Source organism: Stenella coeruleoalba, assembly GCF_951394435.1.
Source record: "Stenella coeruleoalba genome assembly, chromosome: 18".
NCBI classification, from domain to species: Eukaryota; Metazoa; Chordata; class Mammalia; order Artiodactyla; family Delphinidae; genus Stenella; species Stenella coeruleoalba.
The window spans coordinates 74,399,443-74,419,666 of record NC_137164.1 but is presented as its reverse complement, the minus strand read 5'-3'; the positions used below and the strand labels follow the sequence as shown (position 1 = coordinate 74,419,666).

The window sequence follows — 20,224 nt, the reverse complement described above, 5'->3', positions numbered from 1 at the left end:
AATATTACAACGTATTTTTTTCTAGGCAAATGATCCTGTGCTGTGGATAATGAAGGGGGACCTGGGAGAATGATGACCTTGAGAAGGCCAGAGGGAGTGGGTCTCCTGGGAGAGTTTGGACTTTGCCGCCAAAGAGCTGCTTTACAAAACAGTATTTATAAGTTTTGATTTCCTAGAAATTGCCTGCATATTGAAAATCCTCAAGAAAAACTCTGATAATATATTCTGTTCTGTCCGTTCCTGCATGCACTAAATGACTTCTCTGATCTTATAAATGGCAAATCTACATTTTCTCTGTAAAACATTTTACTTTGGAGCGTACAACCGCCACACTGTCAAAGCCAAATATGATCTACAGATTGTCTGGTGCCCTCAGCAGCAGACTGGGACTCTGACAGATTGTGCTCTTTTCCTATGAAAATTACCAGTGATTTTGTTTTTCTTTTTTCATAGACTTTTCTGAGCACCATGACTCAGAGAACCCTTGGTTTATACCAGCGGCAGCAATACTATCTAAAATGTGATGGATTGAAGACCACAGCCACAGCGTTAATTCAGTGAACTAAAATGTTTGTTTTTTTTTCAGTTTCAATTTAATTAAAACTTGAGAGTAGGCAGAGTAAGGAATTACAGATTTCGGGTTCTGCCACTAATTCTCATTAGACATTGACCTTAGTCAGAAGAGAGCAGGTCTAGGAAGTAACCTCATATGGAACAAGACACGGACATACACTAGTGAGACTGCAAAGCTATAAGACACGATTTTACTGCACATACCAGAACTCACTAGTGCCTTCTTCTTCGCTAAAATATGAAAACTACTGGGTTAATTTTTTAATGTGCTTTTAAATCCAGTATTTCCCTTCTACAGTTTTTCTTATATTCATGTAAGAAAATGATTTTTTTAAAAAAAGGAATGACACCTAAAAGAGCTCATGCTGCCACGTTGATGCTCTTGCCGCCATGCTGCCATTCCTTCGGATAACCAGGAAAAGCCTTAAGCCACTGTCCTGGGGGAGGAGAGTGGTGGCACTGTGCACACTGGGAACGTGAAGATCCATAAATGTCTCAAGCACTCATCTGCCGTTAAACACATTTGGGTCAGACCAATATCCCCTGTCTCGTCTCTTCCACCTCCCAAGCTCTCTGCATAGCACTCATGGTCTCTGAAGACCAATGTTAAGCTCCCCAACCCCAGTCGTACTCAAGTGCCTGCAGTTCTGAAATTTTACACTCCTCCAGGACTTCAGGTCTTGGACCAATTTTAGTTTTAGCTTATTTTCCTGCCTCAGAAGAACCAAGAGATGCCATTCCCTTTGTCCCCTGCACCTCCCACTCCACCCTGACCCCACTGTCCCACTGCCCAACGACCCTCCCCTGCAGACCTTAAGCACCGATGGCCTCTGTCTGCTGCAGCGTCTCTCCTTCCGCCAGGCTGCAGAGACCAGGCTCCATTTCTCTCGGCATCCCCAATACTTAGGCCACTGTTGGACACACTTGAAAGAATAGGCCCTTAATTTTGAATGAATGAGTTAATTAATTAATTCAATATGTTGAACACTGATATACTCAGGTTACCACTCACTAACTGATATTAAAATCTCTTTGTAAAAACTAAGAGGAGTAGGATGACATCTGCTGAAGGTGAGGAGGCTGGTTTCAACCGTAAGAAAAAGGTCCTGATGTTTCATGTATAATATCACACAATATCATCAGGAAAAGCAACTTGCTCTTCAGCTAATTATTAATTCCAAACCCTTGTGCAGACCTCCAGGGCAGCCTAGATCTAGGAGCTCTACTCAGCCTTCCCTGCTCCCCCCAGATCCCTGGACTCTGGCTGATTCTGTTTAAGCAACACTAAGGTTATGGACATCTTCTACTAATAGCTCATTCCAGAAACAGTCTGGCCCCCAGAGAGAAAGATGTCCTGTTAATGCTGTCTGCTCACCCCCCTCTGAGCCCTCCCACCGACCGACGAAAGTTCCTGCTAGCCCTGATGACTCCTCCCTATAAAAGAAATGCCTTTTTCTATTTGATTTTGAGATGTCAAAGGTCCTGAGGTCAGAGTATTCCACCTATTTCAATAGCATCTATTAATTCCCTTTCGAATCATAACAGCAGCTGCTACTTATTATGTAGGTAGTGATACATGACGGATGTAAATTCTTTGCATGTAATATTTAACTAATCCTCACAATCACTTATGAGAGATGTTCCCCTCTGCCTCTTAACCTTATTTGCAGAAGAGGAAGGTAAGAATAGGAAAGTGGCCTGTCCCTGACCTGGGACACACAGCTCCTAGGTTTTAGGTTGGGATCCAACCCATCCTCCAAACGCAGAGTTAAAACCCTTGGTGCTAGCTTCCATCAGTGCTTCTACCATGATGCTCTCCTGTAAGAAACCTGCTTTTCTCTGCCTCTGTTCCTGCGCTCAAGCTGTTTTTCACAGCCAAAAAGTCCTTTTCTCTCCTCTTACCAGACTCTAAAAATTTCCCAAAGAGAAGAGTTTCAGATTCACCCATTCCTCACCTCACCCCAACAAATGTCCACTGCAATTCCTTTTAAATGGATAGACTTCTGGTTTGGTTTTTTTTGGTTTTTTTTGGTTTTTTTGCGGTACACGGGCCTCTCACTGCCGTGGCCTCTCCCGTTGCGGAGCACAGGCTCCGGACGCGCAGGCTCAGCGGCCATGGCTCACGGGCCTAGCCGCTCCGCGGCATGTGGGATCTTCCCGGACCGGGACACGAACCCGCGTCCCCTGCATCGGCAGGCGGACTCTCAACTACTGCGCCACCACAGAAGCCCTCTGGTTTGGTTTTTAAAGAACAGTGTATCTTTCCACCTAGATTATAAGTGCTTACAAAGCACATTTTTTCTCTACATTTTTTCAATCACTCTCAGTACCCAGTAAAGTTGTGACTTCATAGCAGGCAGTTAAAATAATTAATAATTCTCAGGAGTATGAATTCAGTATTGGTAAAATATTAAGCCACTCATTAAGCTCATACAGAATCCCACAGAATGTAAAGGCACTTAATTTCCAGCTATTTATGATTTTATAACCAGTTTTGAAAGGGCACCTTTAATTACCCAGCAGCTGTTACCTTCATGGAAATAATCACAGTCCAGTGAACATAGTTCTGTGAAATTCAAAACTGCCTGGGGTTGCTGGATTCAGCATGTACATAAGCTATACACACTTAGCCTTCCAGATCTCTGATGCAGACATACACCTGGACCTTAAAAGCTCACCCTTTTCTCTAAAATCTATACATGGTCCTTTTGTTCCTGTGTCTGCCCCAGAGAATATCTTATCTGAGTTACATCTTCCCACATACCCCCACTCCCCTTCAAGTGAGAGGAACAGGTTCATTCTCAGCTTAGCTTAGAGGGTGTCTGTTCCCATATCACTGAGAAGTTAACAAGACAGGGATGGTTCTGATAAATTTCCCATTTCCTTCACTCTGCCCAAGCTTGGTACTGCTTTAGAACACGGAAGATGCAGACAACAATATATTGTTATGTCTTTCCACTGGGAATATTCTTTCTCCCTATTTCTTCCTTAAAGACAAGAGGGTGCTTTACCTTTTCTTTACAACCCCAAATGTCTAATACCCAAGTCATTCCTATTGGTTGAAACCAACTCTTTTGGAGAACGTCTACCTATATTCCATGTCAAGTATATACTCCTTTGAGTTCTAGACATATTTATCCTTGTAGAGTACTCAACCACATCACACCTAATTATGTTCAGAATGAATATGAGTAGGGAACAAGGGTTGGGTACCTACTTACTGGATTTGATCACTATTCTCAAGGTGGCAGAGTCTCAGTATCAATTTCTGTAGGTATCAGCTTAAATTTACTGAGGGACTGTCTTATTTTCTACCTGCCTGTTTGTGCAGCTGGTGATGGAGAGGTTAGGAAAGAGAGTGGGGCTGCATTTGGTAGAAACCCACAGCCTCCACTGGGGAAACAGTGCCAGAGCACGTGTGTCATCTTCATAAAGCCAGCATCGTTAGATGGTAGTGGTGAAAAATTATAATTAGTTCCTTCTTCATTTATACTCTAGATACTAATAAATATAAATGGTATATAAATTTTAAAAATTTTAAAGTTAAATAAATTTATGTGGTAGCCAACTACTTCATAATTTTAACTTCCGTGCCAATCTAGTAAATGCAGGGAAAGGGCTGGGCTAAGTACTCAGGAGCTTTAAGTTAACCACAGTCTCATTTAATTTTTCATATATAAAACACTTAAGGAATATACGAAATTTATTCTTTGACCCAAGGCTTCACACTCGGTCTCAACGATTTACTTACAAAATTCTAAGTGGAGCCTCTCAGGAGATCATCCAACATATGGTAAGAATTCATTGCAGTCTAGGCATATTCTTAGAAGGCTCAGGATAATATACAGATATCTGATACTTCTCATAAATTATTCAGGGGAGGTACAACCTTCAGTACTTTACAAATGTGCATCTAAATCAATGTGACCTCCAGATTTCTGGGCCATAAGACCAAGGGAATGGTGGTGACATTAACTGAAATAGAAAACAGAAGAGGAAGTTTTGATTTGGGAAGTACATGGAGATAAATACTCAATTTTGAACATCATAAGTTAGAAATGTAAGGGCATCAGAATGGTGGCATCTGGAGCTGACGAGAAAAGTCTAGATATGATTTGGGAATCACCAGAGTAGGTGAAATGTGAGACCCTCCAGGGAGGATGGGTAGAAAGAGAAGAGTTAAGCTCGGAGCTTTGACCATGGACCTTAGACCATAGCCCTCCAAGGAACTGAGGACCAGGGGTTGGAGAGACAGGAGAAGGAAATAGAGTCTCACATTGCTTTAATTTGATAGTTTCCTCTTTTCCTAAGTGAGGACTCAGAATTTTAAGGAAAATGGAGGTACAAGTGAAGTTTGACATTACAGGTCTGTAACTGTGCTGGCAAGTGCTTTGTGTATCTGGAGTAGAACAGGCCCTCAGTAAACATTTGGTACCTAAATTAATAAATTATCTTAAATTGTAAAAAGAAAAAAAGGGAGGGGAGCTGATCAGGGAAAGAGGAAGGAAAACACCAGAGCATAAAGAATACCTGTCCATGCCTTTGGCCCCTTAACAGTGGACGGAAATCTCCACTAGACAAGAGAAAGCAAGAATTCCAAATGGCAAATGGAAGGAAATCAACTTGTGAAGTGGATGATTTAGCTCATTTTAGCATCAGAAATAAGCTTGAGGGGTGATATATTAAGTGCTCTTACCACAAAAGAAAAAAAATCTAATTAAAAAAATGAAGGGGGTGGGAAGAAACTTTTGCAGGTGGTAGATGTTTATGGCCTTCATTCTGGTGATGGTTTCTCAGAGGTAGACATCTCCAGACTCATCAAGTTGTAGATATTAAATGTGTACAAGTTTTTGTTGTCAAGCATACCTCAATAAAGTGATTTTAAAAAAAGAAATCAACGTGAGAGACAGTGTAGTGTTATGAACAAAAACATGGCTTCTCAACTCATGTAGACTGAGATGGTAATTAGTTCTTCTAAGGCTAATTATCCTCACCCATAGCGGGGAGAATATCCTGCCTACTGAATACGGCTGCTGGAAGAATTAAGTGACTAAAATCATATAAAGCACAGACAGTGTTGAAAACATCTGTAGAATGCGAAATAGTAAAAGCATAATGAAGTCACTCCATTGCCATTTATATTACTTTTAGTAAAAATGTATCGTGGACTAATTAGTAAAACATGATATTTGGGAGTAGCAATTCTAACAGTGGAATTGCATTCTCATTTAAATATTCTCTGCATATAGAGAAAATTTCTCTCTCTCTCTCTCTCTCTCTCTCTCTAATGTGGTATAACTCAAAGACAGTTACACTGAAACCCCTAAAACAATTTAGAACAAATTTTCCTTTCTAGATGGAAAACAATTATTGAATCTAAAATGTACTCCATTTTAGATTGATGGAGTACATTAAAATGACAGATTTCACACTAAAAAATCACCAGCTCTCAGAAGAGAACAATAAAGTGTCGAAGATACTAAATTTACACTTTCAAAAATGCAACATTTAGAAAGTTAAACAAAAATCTGTGAATTGCTTGTTAATGAGATACTATAAACCTTAGCACAAATAGCATGTCGTCCTTTGAAAAAGTACATTTGATCCTTTACACTCAGCAAGCCAGTGAAAGAACTTGAAAATAAGAGATAAAATAATTTATACAAATACACACTCTGTAAAGTTTTTAACAATAATTTAAATGGAAAGAGTTTTTCTTATGGCAATATTTTTAACTTTCTCAGTTGTATAAATGTGTACATTGGGCTATTTGGGTAGCTTAAGAATAAATGAAAATATGACTACCATGACTAAATGAAAACTTTGTCCTGGATACATTTCCAGAAAAAGTAAAACATGTGCTAGAGAGGTTTTAATGCCTCTGAAGAGATTACTCACCCCTTCAATGCAATTTAATATCTTCCATTTGCAAGGAATTAATATTTTTCCTCTGATAAAGTGAGGTATATTGGTATTCAGGTGGAATTTTCCAAGGTAGACAAGAGACTCAAAAGAAGTGATAGATATAGATAGATATTTCATTCTTGGGTCAGCTCCAGGTATGAAATGAATATACCATCTGTTACAGACTAAATTTTTGTGTCCCCCCCAAATTCATATATTGAAGACCTTCAATGTGACATTAGGATTGGGGGGCCTTTGGGAGGTTTGGGTAAGGCCATGAGGATAGGGTTGCCGTGATGGGATTAGTACCCTTATAAGAAAAGAAAAGAGACAGGAGCACTCTCTCTCTCCACCATGTGAGGATAGAAGAAGGTAGCCACCTTCAAGCCAGGAAGAGAGCCCTCACCAGGAACTGAACTGGCCAGCATCCTACTCTTAGACTTTCCAGCCTCCAGAACTGTGAGAAAGAAATGTCCGCTGTTGAAGCCACCAGGTCTAGAGTATTTTGTTATGGCGCCCTGAGCTAAGACAACCTCTGTGGACAGAAATTTTTATTTTATATTGCAATAATGTATATACTTAAAATGTTAATCATTTATTACAAATTAAAACTCTTGCGGAATTCTAAGTCATTCAACTATTTCTTCACCATTTGATGCTAATGCTGACCTCAGTTACTGAACATCATCTTTGCTTCCATCAGTAACAGAAAGTCTTTCCTGGGAGAAATAAATTTATGTAAGTTGTATTGGAGGACATTCTTCTCTAAGAATCTTCAGAAAATGCTTGTGTTTTTCTGCCCTAAAGAATAAACAGGGTAGCGTATAGGAAGGGTTTATTACAGTTCGTCGTGCATAGCAGGAGTGCAAAGAATATTGTGGTGTGTGTGTGATTTTTTTTTTTTCTGTTTCCTGTTGTTCCCATCACTCTGAATACCTTACATGGGTCACTAGACCAAGCAAAATGTGGAGCTACAGGAAAATTTTAGGGTCGTAAATCAGAGAGTTAAGAATAAAAACAAAGAAATGGAGAGGCCGTGACAACCCGTGATCTTTCTTTTTTCTTGTTCAGATCTAATTTTACCTGTAATTCCTTTTTTTATACTGTCTCTCTCTGGTCCATTCATCCCCCCACTCTTCCATGTTCCCCTCTTTCCTTAAGCTCCAATGCCTCCTCCCCAGCCCCACTCTTAGCTGACAGCCACAGCTCTTCCATCAGCAAGCGTATGATGCAGGAAGAGCCTCCCTAAGCACCTGTCACCACATCCTTCCACCCAGGACCCTAGACTGGAACTTCTCAACCCTCTCTGGGCACCACGACACCTGAGACGTTTTTGGAAACTGCCTTCGTCCCACTCCAAACACACTGAACCCGAATCTTTCCGGGTAGGGCCTAGATGTTGAAATTAAAAATATAATCTCCCCAGATGACCCAAGCATGCAGCCAGGGCTGAGAACTACTGCTATCATTGGTCTTAGCTAAAGCAAACCCTCCACCTAGGTCTCAGATCTCATCAGCATCTGCAAACTCAGGGACCTCACTCCAGCAATTTTCTTCCCTATGCCGATGCCACGGGTTCTCCCCTCTCAGATGAATTATTTTTTTCAGCATACACACAAGCTGTTATTTCTCCCATCATTAAAAAGACCCCTGATTTCTCTTCCCTCTGTAGGGGTCCCTTATCATTTCTCTCCTCAGGGATATATTAGTTTAGGATAAATATATACACACTACTAGATAAAAAAGAGATAACCAACAAGGACCTACTGAATAGCACAGGGAACTCAATATTTTGTAATAATCTATCAGGGAACATAATTCGAAATATATATATATATGTATAACTGAATCACTTTGCTGTACACCTGAAACTAACAACATTATAAATCAACTATACGTCAACTGAAAAAAAAAACTCCTTTAAAGAGCTCTGTATATTCTCCGTGTCCATTTCTGTCTTCCCCTCTGTTAGAACTCAGTCCTTTAAGATCTCTGCTTTTTACAATTCACCAAAACTAATCATCGCCATATTTCTAACCATAGTGGTCACGTCTCAGTCTTCCTCCCGTGGGACTAAGCAGGAGCGCTGGAAATAGCTGATCACTCTTTCCTCCTTGAAAATTTCTTATCGTTTAGCTCTAAGAAAAAAGCACCCTCACCTCATTTTTCTCCTTTCCCCTTCTGGTAGTTCTACCTCATCTCACTCAATTCTTAATATTGGAATTCCCTGGGACTCAGTCCTTGTCCTTCCTATAATGTTATCTAAACTCATTCCCTAAGTGATATTATAGAATCATTGGGCTTACATGTTCATGCGTCTCAAGTTTGTATCTCCAGCCAACACGACACTGCCTTTCTTATTCTCACTTCCTAGAGGCACCCCTAACACAGTTAAGAGCATTTAGCTTTTCTGATTGTTCAGGGCATAACAAACTTGATATTACCCATGAACCTCTCACTCCCTGTGGCAGGCAGGATTTTATTTTTTAATACATCTTTATCGGAGTATAATTGCTTCACAATGCTGTGTTAGTTTCTGTTGTACAACAAAGTGAATCAGCTATATGTATACATATATCCCCTCCCTCTTGCGTCTCCCTCCCACCCTCCCTATCCCACCCCTCTAGGTGGTCACAAAGCACCAAGCTGATCTCCCTGTGCTATGCGGCTGCTTCCCACTAGCTACCTATTTTACATTTGGGAGTGTATATATGTCCATGCCACTCTCTCACTTCGTCCCAGCTTACCCTTCCCCCACCGTGTCCTCAAGTCCATTCTCTATGTCTACGTCTTTATTCCTGCCCTGCCACTAGGTTCATCAGTACCATTTCTTTTTGGATTCCATATATATACCTTGGCATACAGTATTTGTTTTTCCCCTTCTGACTTACTTCACTCTGTATGACAGATTCTAGGTCTGTCCACCTCACTACAAATAACTCAATTTCGTTTCTTTTTATGGCTGAGTAATATTCCATTGTACATATGTGCCACATCTTCTTTATCCGTTCATCTGTGAATGGACACTTAGGTTGGTTCCATGTCCTGGCTATTGTAAATAGTGCTGCAATGAACATTGTGGTACATGTCTCTTTTTGAATTACAGTTTTCTCAGGGTATATGCCCAGTAGTGGGATTGCTGGGCCACTATGGAGAACAGGATGGAGGTTCCTTAAAAAGGCAGGTAGGATTTTGATTCCAGAATTTTGCCCTCTGGTATTATGCATGTGAGTATGTTACATTATCTGGAGAGAGGAAATTAAGAGCGCTAATGAGCTGACCTTAAAAACAGGGAGATCACCCTGGATTATCCAGGTGAGCCCAATGCAATCACAGGAGTCCCTAGAAGTGGAAGAGGAAGGCAGAAGATTTGGTCAGGGAGATGCAAGCAAGGACAGGAAAGAAACAACAGTTCGAACCATGAGCGGCTCTCAATCTACCGTTGCTGACTTTGAAGATGGAGGACGAGGCAAAGATTTAAGGGATGCAGGTGGCCTCCAGAAACTGGAAAAGTCAAGGAAACAGAGTATCCCCTAGAAACTCCAAACAGGGAGCAGCCCTGATGGTACCTTGATTTCAGCCCAGTGGGACCCACACCAGGCTTCTGCCCTACGGAACTATATAATAATACATTTGTTATTTTCAGCTACTAAATTTGTAGCAATTCGTTATGGCAGCAATAGAAAATTATTATACTCCCAATCACCAGTTCATTAGCATTTCCTGTCAGCTCTATTCTAAAAATATACCCCCAAATTGACTATTTCTCACCACATCCTTGTTCCATTTTGGTCCAAGCCACCATCAACTCTTGCTGAATTTATCAACAGAGCCTCCTGACCGGTTTCCCTGCTTTTGCCTTCAAAATCCTTCAATCAGTTCAGAATGTGGCAGCCAGGCTGCTTCTGTTAACTCCTAAGTGACACCAGGTCTGTCTTCTGCTCAAATCTCCCAATGGCTTCAGCAGGCACTAGGGACAACAGCCAGAGTCCTTTTGATGACCCTCCCAGCCTCCCTGTGGTCTGGCTCTTCTCCATCTGCTCCTACCGCCCTGGTTTCTCCAGGGGGGGCTCTGACCTCACCTGAAAAGCTCCTTCCTTGATATACCTTCAGGAGGTAACTGTGGACTCCTCAGCATTTATCATTATTTACCAAACTACATGTTCAACTTTATCTTTTTATTTGTGGTCACCCACACAAGACAGCTGAGCATCGTGTAGGTAGCGATTTTGTCTATTCCATTCATAGCTGTCTGGACCATAAGAAAGACTCAGCAGATATCTGATGAATGAGTGTACTTTTCCCATGGAATATGACTGTTGGGTCTGTTCTTTTGCCCCAATTCCCACTGCTACTACCCCAACCAAGCTCACTCCACTAACATTTCATCAATGGATTCTTAGTGGGTGTCTTTGCTTCCAGTTCTTATTCTCACCCTTCAGTGCATCCCTACGGATGTTGATCCCTGGTTAACCTTTGCTAAAAACCATTTGTAGCATATGAATTTTCTTCTCAGGTCTATACGATCATTCCCATTGCAGTCTGCTTTAAGACCAGACCTTGAAGCATCCCCACTGAAGTTATCTACTTTAAACCACCTTTGCAGCTAATATCTTCACTTTCCACTCCTTTCAGACAGACCCTCCTTGTGTGGGACTCTCACTTCTTTGCAGCTGTTCACCTGCACTGCTGCCCAACGGTTTTCTTCTTTCCTTCCTTCAAAGATCTAAGCTCTAAGCAACCATCAAGAGAGTTTCTCAAAAATCACAGTCACCGGGCTTCCCTGGTGGCGCAGTGGTTGGGAGTCCGCCTGCCGATGCAGGGGACACGGGTTCGTGCCCCGGTCCGGGAAGATCCCACATGCCGCGGAGTGGCTGGCCCGTGAGCCATGGCCGCTGAGCCTGCGCGTCCGGAGCCTGTGCTCCGCAACAGGAGAGGCCACAACAGTGCGAGGCCCGCATACCGCAAAAAAAAAAAAAAAAAATCACAGTCACCAAAAAAACTGCCTAACTCCTCCACTTCCACCAGACTTCATTTCTACTCATTTATTGTTTTCTATTTTATTGAGGTTTTTTTCTCTCTTTGTACTTGGACTGGAGTCTTTCTGAAGATAGGATTCATCTCTCTTCCTGCTCTTTGGTCACCCAAGTGACAGCCCAGTTCCAAGCCTATAGCAACTCCTTAAAAAGTATTAACTCAGATTTTATGACTTCAGTGTCTTTGCAAAATATTATAATACATAACACAATATAATATACAATAGATTCCTCTTGTTCTCTGGGCTTACTATTTTACTATGCTTAATTTCTTTTTAACACTAACTTAGGTGTTATTCTTCTCCTGTAGTTATTTTACACAGAAGTTTTTATAAATTTGTAAATATTTTCTTGTTGTTTCTTTACTGTTAAATCGATACAGGGCTTAAATCCACCTGCGTTCTAATTTAGGATTCCTCCAACAGTTAGAGACAACAATTAGTTTACCTCTGGGTAAGCTTGCTCACTCTTTCCCTCCACACTACTGGAAAGTCCTGGAAGGGGCAAGGAGTGTGGTGAACCTGACAGACAGTCCCCTGCCCCTCGAGGGGCTTATAGCTTCACAGAGCAGATGGCCATTCAATGAAGAGCTATGAGTGAGAAGAGAATAATAAAATAGGAGGTAAACGTGCTCTGGGACAGCTTTCTAGAGGATGTGGTACCTTGGCTGCATCTCAGTTCCTTCACGTATAAAAGGAGAGGTTGTACGACGTAATCTCTTAGGTCCTTTCCGGCCAGGAGATTCTCTGCCACTCATTCCATTTTAAGAAAAAAAAAAATCTCAGAGCTTCTCAGAGTCTTCTAGTTTGACTAGCATGCCCACACAAAACCATGAAAAGAACTACTTTTGTCTTCTTATTATTGCTATTATTGTATAGGATGGGCTGTCAGTTTTCTTAGATCCACAATTCCTGTTGAAAGCTTTGGGACCCATGTTACTAAATTTATTATTTTTGCAGACTGGACAGGTTAAAAATATAAATAGCTCTGGGACAACTTTGCCACTGTCACCCAAGTTACAAAAAAAACCCTTGTTTTTCAGAGATTTTGATTTTGAAATGTAGTTCATGGGTCATGGGTCTGTACTCTTTGCATACCTGCTTTCGATTAACTCAACCAGTAATTTTAGAGCCAATCAAGATAAATTAACATATATTTGCTTCTTTGAAGCTTTCTACATTTATACCTACAGCTGGAAAGTCTCTCACATTAGAACTTTGGAAAGTACATTCTAAAAACAAACAAACAAAATTCATACAAAAGAATACACAAAAATCAAGAAACTCCATAATCTTGTAAAGGCAACTGAAATTTGGATTGAGTATGCTTAATAAAATTTGATACAACAAGCCAACCAACTTTAAGGGATAAGCCGACTGATTCTTCTCTCTCAAGAGTTTTGGGGGGAAGTGACTTCACCACTATATACAAATCCAGGTATGAAATAATAAATTTCACAACACGATCTCATCATCAAGGAAACAATTTCATTGGGGAAAAATTTCATCATCGATTTGAATCAACAACTTGCTTTTCAGGCAGGTAATTCTTTAAAAACCATATACAACGATTTTACGAAAATTTCGCCTTTTTTTCACTTTTACGAGGAGACTTGGGACTTTTAACTATGTTCACTGAAACGAGTAATTTTTTCTTGAATATTTCAGACAGTTAAAAGAAAACCTCTAATATTGAAAAGAAATTCTATCTCCCACTTCCCCCCCAAAAAACAACAAACCAAAAATATGAAGCACTACATCCGAAAACGATTTTCTTGTCGTTACCTTCTTTGTCATCATGGTGGATAATTGCATCCTGTATCATGTCAGCGAGGTTAAAATGAACTTTCTGATTCCTCCCACGCTTCAGTTTTTTCAGGAGCCCCTCCTGCTTCTGAAAAGCCTTCTCTCTTTCATAGTAGGCTTTGACTTGTTCACAGCGCATGCGTTTTACCAGCCGCTGCCTTTGGCCCAGGGGGAGGGACTCCAGCAAGCACTGGTCAATTTCCATTTCATGGGATCGAAAAATGTTACATAGCTGAAAGCAACCTGAAAGAAACACAATGGAAAAGTCACTAGACCTACTGCTACAGCCAAGATAGCAGCACTGCAAGCATCGCCCATCACTCAAGCTGGAAACCCATTCAGTCCTCTTTGTGCTAGACAAGTAATGCAAGCACTTTTTAGAGACTGCAGGAAAAGCGAAGAGAGTTGATGTCCTGCCCAAGACGGCACAGTAGTAAAACAGATGACACAGACAGAGATGGGTAATTTTGCTCAACATAATTGCTAACAATCCATCCTTTCCTGTTTCTTTAAGTCTCTACCAAAGGCTTGGATGCTTCACCATGGCACTAAGCCCCTTCTAACTGAATAATGCCAACTAATGCTAAATTTTGGCAGAAAGCCATTCCAAGTTTTGGAGAACAGCCTAATAAAATTGGTTTTCCATGTCGTGATGACTCTGCTAACCTAATGTAACAGAACGTATGTATGCCATCAATTGTTTATATGACACAGTGATCATTTTCCACAATTTATTGCTGAGCCTTTTTCCTTGTCATCAGTGACATGCATTCCTAAAAGACCTAATGATGGTTAAATATAAAGATTGTGCAATGGAAGAGAGATTCTTCTCTTGGCAACTCAAAATTGTGTGTATGGAATTGTTGCTGTCATAGTCTTTGTCTTATGAATATAGCGATTAGCAAAGTGAGTTGTCTGTCCTGGACCTGAAAATCATCCCTTTCTATTTCCTATAAACACCACCCAAAGCACCTGTAATGGAATTGTACAAACTCGTATTGAAACTGGACAGAACCCTGTGGGGCCCTACTGGGTACAAAAGTCTTTCCGTGTCCCCTGTTTCTTGTTTGTAGGAAAGAGGTTTCAGCCTCCTAGACCTTCCCTGAGTTCCAAAGGGCGTTTCAAGCAGTTACTAACTAGACGAGTGAGGGAATGCAGAAACAAGGGAAAGGCAGTCCAGAAAGAACAGTGCAGGGATGGGGCAGGGTCCTGGTTCCTCCTGAGGGGATATACAGAACAATCTGATACGTATCTCTGAGTTCTTCTACAGGAACTAAGTCCCCACACAGAGATGGAGGATGGTAACTTGAGGCTGAGCACAGGCAGGTGGAACCCACACTGGCTGGAACCTGAAGGCTGATGACTGAGATTCCCGAACACCACCCTGTTACCTCCCCACCAATCCATCAGAGGAAGGTCACACAACCCAGCAGACCTCCCTGCAAGTTTTGCCTACAAAAACTCTTCCCTGAAACCCACTGGAGAGTCTGGGTCTTTTGAGCACAAGCCACCTGTTCTCCTTGCTTGGCCCTGCAATAAACATCTCCCTCCTCCAGCTCTGACTTGTGTGGCCTCACTGGGCATCAGGCACACAAACTTGGGCTTGACAACAGTATATTAACCACTACATGAAAATTTTACTATTGGCAGAAGATAAATGTTGAACCACTGAACACTCTAGAATGTGGCTCACAAACACAGGTTCAGATAACCGTGTGTATGTTCTTCTCTTAAGATGTATCTGATGTAAGTCTCAGGCAAGTAAAAGTAACTCTGCACGCACAAAAATGTGGCTGATTGTAAGGCACATCTGGAAAGATCGTACCATAAGGGTCTACTTCATCTTCGGAAAGATGCTCTATTCCTTTGACAGCACAGCAAATTGTGACAATGCTATTTTCATTTCTATTTCGTTTGACACTTGGCAAAACTTTATTCTCGTAAACACCAGGCATAACCATCCCTGTTGTGTAGGCAAAGAAAACTACGTTGAGGGAGGCTGTGACTTGTCCGAGACCATGATAAAGTTGTAAATGTCCCATAAAGGCTCAAGACAAAGACAAGCTAAAAGACAGTGATTCTTGAAAGCCAGATTTTACATATATATGTGTATACATATGGAGAGGGGAGAGCAGCAGACTTGGGGAACTGTGTTTTCATTGTTCATTAGCACTTGACAAAAGCTCAGTGTTTTAGAATCATATGTTTTCATAAAACTCTTCAGCAGTCTTTGCAAGAGTGGTGTGAGAAGCATCAGATAGCTACTCACGGAACGTTCCCTTCCCAGTGACCCGAACACAAAAGGACACCAGGGGTTCTGAAATTATGACAAATTGCTGTGGAGTATGACTGTCTGTGCGGGCTCATTAATAATGGAAAGGAGATATACTCCACTTTCAAACCTGTTTAGAAAATATCATTGGGTTTGATTTATTAACTTGAATGCTCAGGAAACTGTGACTTTCCAGGTTTGTCAGTGGGCGCCCAGGGAACCATTGGAGCCACTGAAAAGCCTAAAGAGGTGAAACAAATGACATCGCAGAGCATCCTGTGCTTATCAGCGTGCAGTCCAAGAGGGAGGTTAATCTAATAAAGCCAACAGTCCTCTCGTTTTTCGCTCTTAAAGAAAGGTCTCATGGTGAAATTTTCAATTAACTTTTGAGGCGTCTGTGGATATAGCTGGTGATTCATTGAGCAATCCCTCTCCTCCCTCAAACAGAAGTACCGAGCGTTGTTCCTAAATTAATTTTCTTATGATCTGGAAAATCAAAAGCCAGGGCTGTCAAATTTCAAATCCATACATATATAAAATATTGATGTTTAACACACTGTTGGTTAAATAATTCCACATGCTTTGATTTTAAACGGTCTAAACTTTGATGTATTTTATATTCTGAAAATGCACTGGGCACTCTGACTTCCTTTTGGCTAATTATGGGTGGATCAGCTATGTCGTGTATATGTGCTATACGGATCTCTAAGACAGCACACTAAAAACAGCAGAGTTATGGGAAATAGAGTTTTGAGGCAGTCTACTCAAAGTCTACAGAATTTCATCACCAGGGCACTAAGAACAACAAGAACTAATTCCTCAGGTGATAATCTGGACGGCCCAGGCGGAGGACAGGAGTCTGAACTGGGCCAGGCTAGTTTGCTCCTGGGACAGGAGTTCTGGGCAGGCACTGGTTTCCAGCTGCGCGGCGGGTTGATGGGGTTCCACCTGCCCAGTTACTGACCGGGGGCTCTTCCTGCTGACTATCCTACTTCTTATCCCACTATTTTGACTCTCTTTGCCTAGGAAAAAACACACATGAACTAATACAACTTCAACATTATTCAAACCTCTTTCTCACAGTAATACGAGTTCATTAGTATGACTAAGACGCATGTATTAAGATAGGGCATGTTTTCATTGTCGTGCAGACTGACTAGCTGAAACCAGTTTTCTCTTCTCCTTAGATGTGAGTGGACTTCATTTTTGAGCTTCCCAGACCAGGCTCATGAAAAATGCCCAAATACATGCCTTTTACCACGTTCCGTCACTTCTGCCAGCTTGGTGCCCAGGAGCTTGCTGCCTGAGGGAGCCACCTACCCAGATGCTGACAGTGATGGAGCCTTGGTTCCGCCACGCGCCTTCCACGCATCAGCCCTTATCGTAACTTCTTATGAGCAAGAAACTAACTTCTACTGGGTGTAACCACTGACATTTGGGGTTTTAACTCTGTGACAACCGCAGCGCCCTACGCAGAGGATGCTGTTGATTGAGGAATTATTTTCTTCACAGTGCTACGTGGTGATGAAGAAAACATTAAAATGTTCTAGAGTTTTGAATGAGAAGACTACTCCATTACTATTTACCGAGTGGAGAGCTGGTGAATTTTTAACAATCAGCTCTGGTGGGGTGGGAATGGAATCTTTGAATTATCGTGCATTTGCCTAGCATCATGGTACAAATACTCTGGGCATGGCCAATTAAAACCGACCACGTGACATCACTAAACTCAGAGATGGGACCCTCCAGAATCAGGGAAGACCGGCTTCAGAACACCACTGCACCTTCCCCGCGTGGGAGAATCAAGGGTTGTATGTGCATCAGAAAAAACAAATACTTGGAGAAAGATATTCCAGCATGATTTCCAAGGCGTGATTGAAGCAAACAGCATCAAGAATTACCCACTTCTCAAGAGAAAATAACGACGTATATGTAATAATCTTTGCTCGGGATGTTTGACTGATTTAACCAACTTGTAGTTTGAGTTTCCATAGGAAGTAGATAAACACCCATACACTTCAAATGGCTTAATCATCAAAATCAGCTGCTCATAGATGGCAATGTTAAATAGTGCAAAAACTAGTGAAATTCAAACTGGATTCCAATCTTAGATACAGCATTTTCTATCTATGTCCTGGAGCAAAGTACTCAAGACTTCTAAGATTTTTCTTTTAGTATATAAAAAGGAATTAATATGTCAGGCTTTCTGGGATATTTTAAAACTAGGAGAAAGTTTGCAAAAAAGAAATGCCTGGCACAAAGGACTCAATGAATGGTAATTATTCCTGTTAGGAATATATTATGAGGATCTATGCGCCCCAATTATTGCATACACGGGATGTGTAAAGAGAGTCAGAGAGAGGTAAAGGCACTTCCCACAAAGCGCTTCAATGATACCTCTCCTTTTTATTTTCTGGAATTCTCCAGACACAAGGTCTTTGCATTTCTCTTCCCTCTGCCTGGAATGTTCTTGCTCTGACAGCTGAAGACTGTGCAGTTATCACCCTCTGCCCCCCAGGTCTGCACTCAAAACCCCCTTTTTCATGAGGCTCCCACAGGCTCCCACTTTACCTCTATTTGCAAATGTCCCCTGATAAAACTTCCAATGCCTCTTTGCTGCTACGTTTTCCCCTTTAGTACTTATCAGTCTGAGTTACACTTCTACAATAGCAATTATTATACTTAGAATACATATTACACTCATACCAATACTAACGCTGTCTACTAAAAAACGTACATATTTTCTCGTTTATCTATAAGCACCACAAAGTCAGGAACTTGGGGTGTTTTATCCACTGCTTATTCTTGAGTCTCTGGAGATGTTCAATATTTTTGCTGTCGTTAAATGAAACTGTTTAATGGGCCATTAGACAGTTGGCAGGAATATCATGTATAATACTAGGACCAGATCCAGAATTCAAGGTGTAGTAGATAAATGCTTATCACTTCTATTCTTACAGAAGGGCACACTGACACCATACTTCTCATCTAATTGTTTTTCCTCACAAAATTATCTGGTCAGACACAGTGTAGCCAAGTTTACCACGTATTGGATTTCCTGCTCTACAATGTGACTTTTTGGGGGGTGAGGGTGGGGAAGGAGAAGCCTATACATGTGACTGCCCTGCAATTCTAGATAAAAATGTACAGACACGTGTCACAGCCAGAAGTCCCCGCTCAGCAAATGTGCGTCTCCATATGACAAACGTTGAGAGCCAGCAGATCAAACACGTAAAGGAAAAAGCCAAGATCTATATTCAGAAATAAATGTGCAATATCTATTAAAAACTTTAGTAGCCCCGTGCTTTGGCTTTGGAGGGTCCCACACGATGTGTCGACTTCAGGACTTTATATTGTAGCAAACCAAAAATATAAAAAATAAGTTAGGGGAACTAGGAAATGAACTCCTGAAATGATTCTACTGTACAACTACCAGAAATGCGTTCATCTCAATTAGAATCAAAATCTTCACGTGGCCATGGCACACTCAATGTGGGAGAATTTTGTGCATCTCTCTCCATGACTGCTCGATGCAACAGGCAGAAAAAAAAATGAGTAAAGGCATAGATAATTTGATCTAAAGGACATCAGTAGAAACATGCATCCAATTTTCAGGGAAAAAAGGTTTTTTCCAAGAATTCATGGATGATTTACAGAATTGACTATGTCTTAGGCAGCAAAGCAAAGCCAATTTCAACAAACAGTGAAGAAGTGAAGTTAGACAGGCATTTTCTTAACCCAGCTGAGAACTTCATCTCAACCAGAGAAATGAAGCCGCACCTCCCATTAAGAAACTTGAAAGCTGATTCTAAATAAAGCATAGTTTAAGTAGAAAAACATGATAGAAATAATACATTTTTAGAACCAACCACTGATGAAAGAAAGTCTATATCAGATTCATGGATGAAACTAAACTAGCTCATATAAATAAATCTACAGCTTTAAATGTATATGTCGGAAAAGAATCCAGTCTTAGAATCAATGAGAAAACTATCTGATTCGTAGTTAGAAAAGAACAATAAAAGCAGCTCAACAAAAGAGAAGAAAATAATTAAATGAGGATATAAATGAATAAAACTGAAATAAGGAAAGAACAAAGATAAGGAAAGACACGAGAAATGGACAGTATCTAGAAAAATATAACTTATCAAGAATGACTCAAGAAGAAATACAAACTTGAATAGATTTATAATCATTACATTGTTACAATCTAATCAGCAAAAGAAAAAAAACTAAACAAACAAACAAAAACCATGGCCCAAATGATTTACAGGCCTTTAAGGAATGGGTAGCATGCATGTCTCCTCAACTCTCCTAGAGGATGGAAAAGATGGAAACTGTCTCATTTTCTGAGACTAACATACACTTGATATCAAAACTAAATGAGGACATCACAAAAAAAGGGTATAGATCAATCTCATTATACATACACATGCAAATAGCCTGTGTGCACATTAGCAAAGTGAACCCAGGGGTGTGCAATTTGTTAATGGAATGAAAGGATGGCTAATCTTAAAACATCTATGAATGCATGTTGCCACTTTATCTTCTGTTTCAAATTTAGAAAAGGGAGGCCCTCTATCATTGCTTATATTCTACCACAAAATGAAGGTTTTACTCAACATAGAAAAAAA

General features: G+C 40.8%; 1 protein-coding gene across 5 annotated transcripts in view; it reads right to left on the bottom strand.

The window, feature by feature from the left end:
• Positions 1-20,224, bottom strand: part of MYO16 (myosin XVI) — a 641,507-nt gene that overhangs the window by 385,801 nt on the left and 235,482 nt on the right. For 4 of the 5 annotated variants that reach the window (XM_079902787.1, XM_079902784.1, XM_079902785.1 and 1 more), the window contains one exon: positions 13,298-13,561. In XM_079902787.1, the coding sequence (XP_079758913.1) occupies positions 13,298-13,561 (264 nt within the window). Of the gene's footprint in view, positions 1-13,297; positions 13,562-20,224 lie in introns of those variants that run through there. The other variant, XM_079902786.1, reaches the window with a different exon arrangement.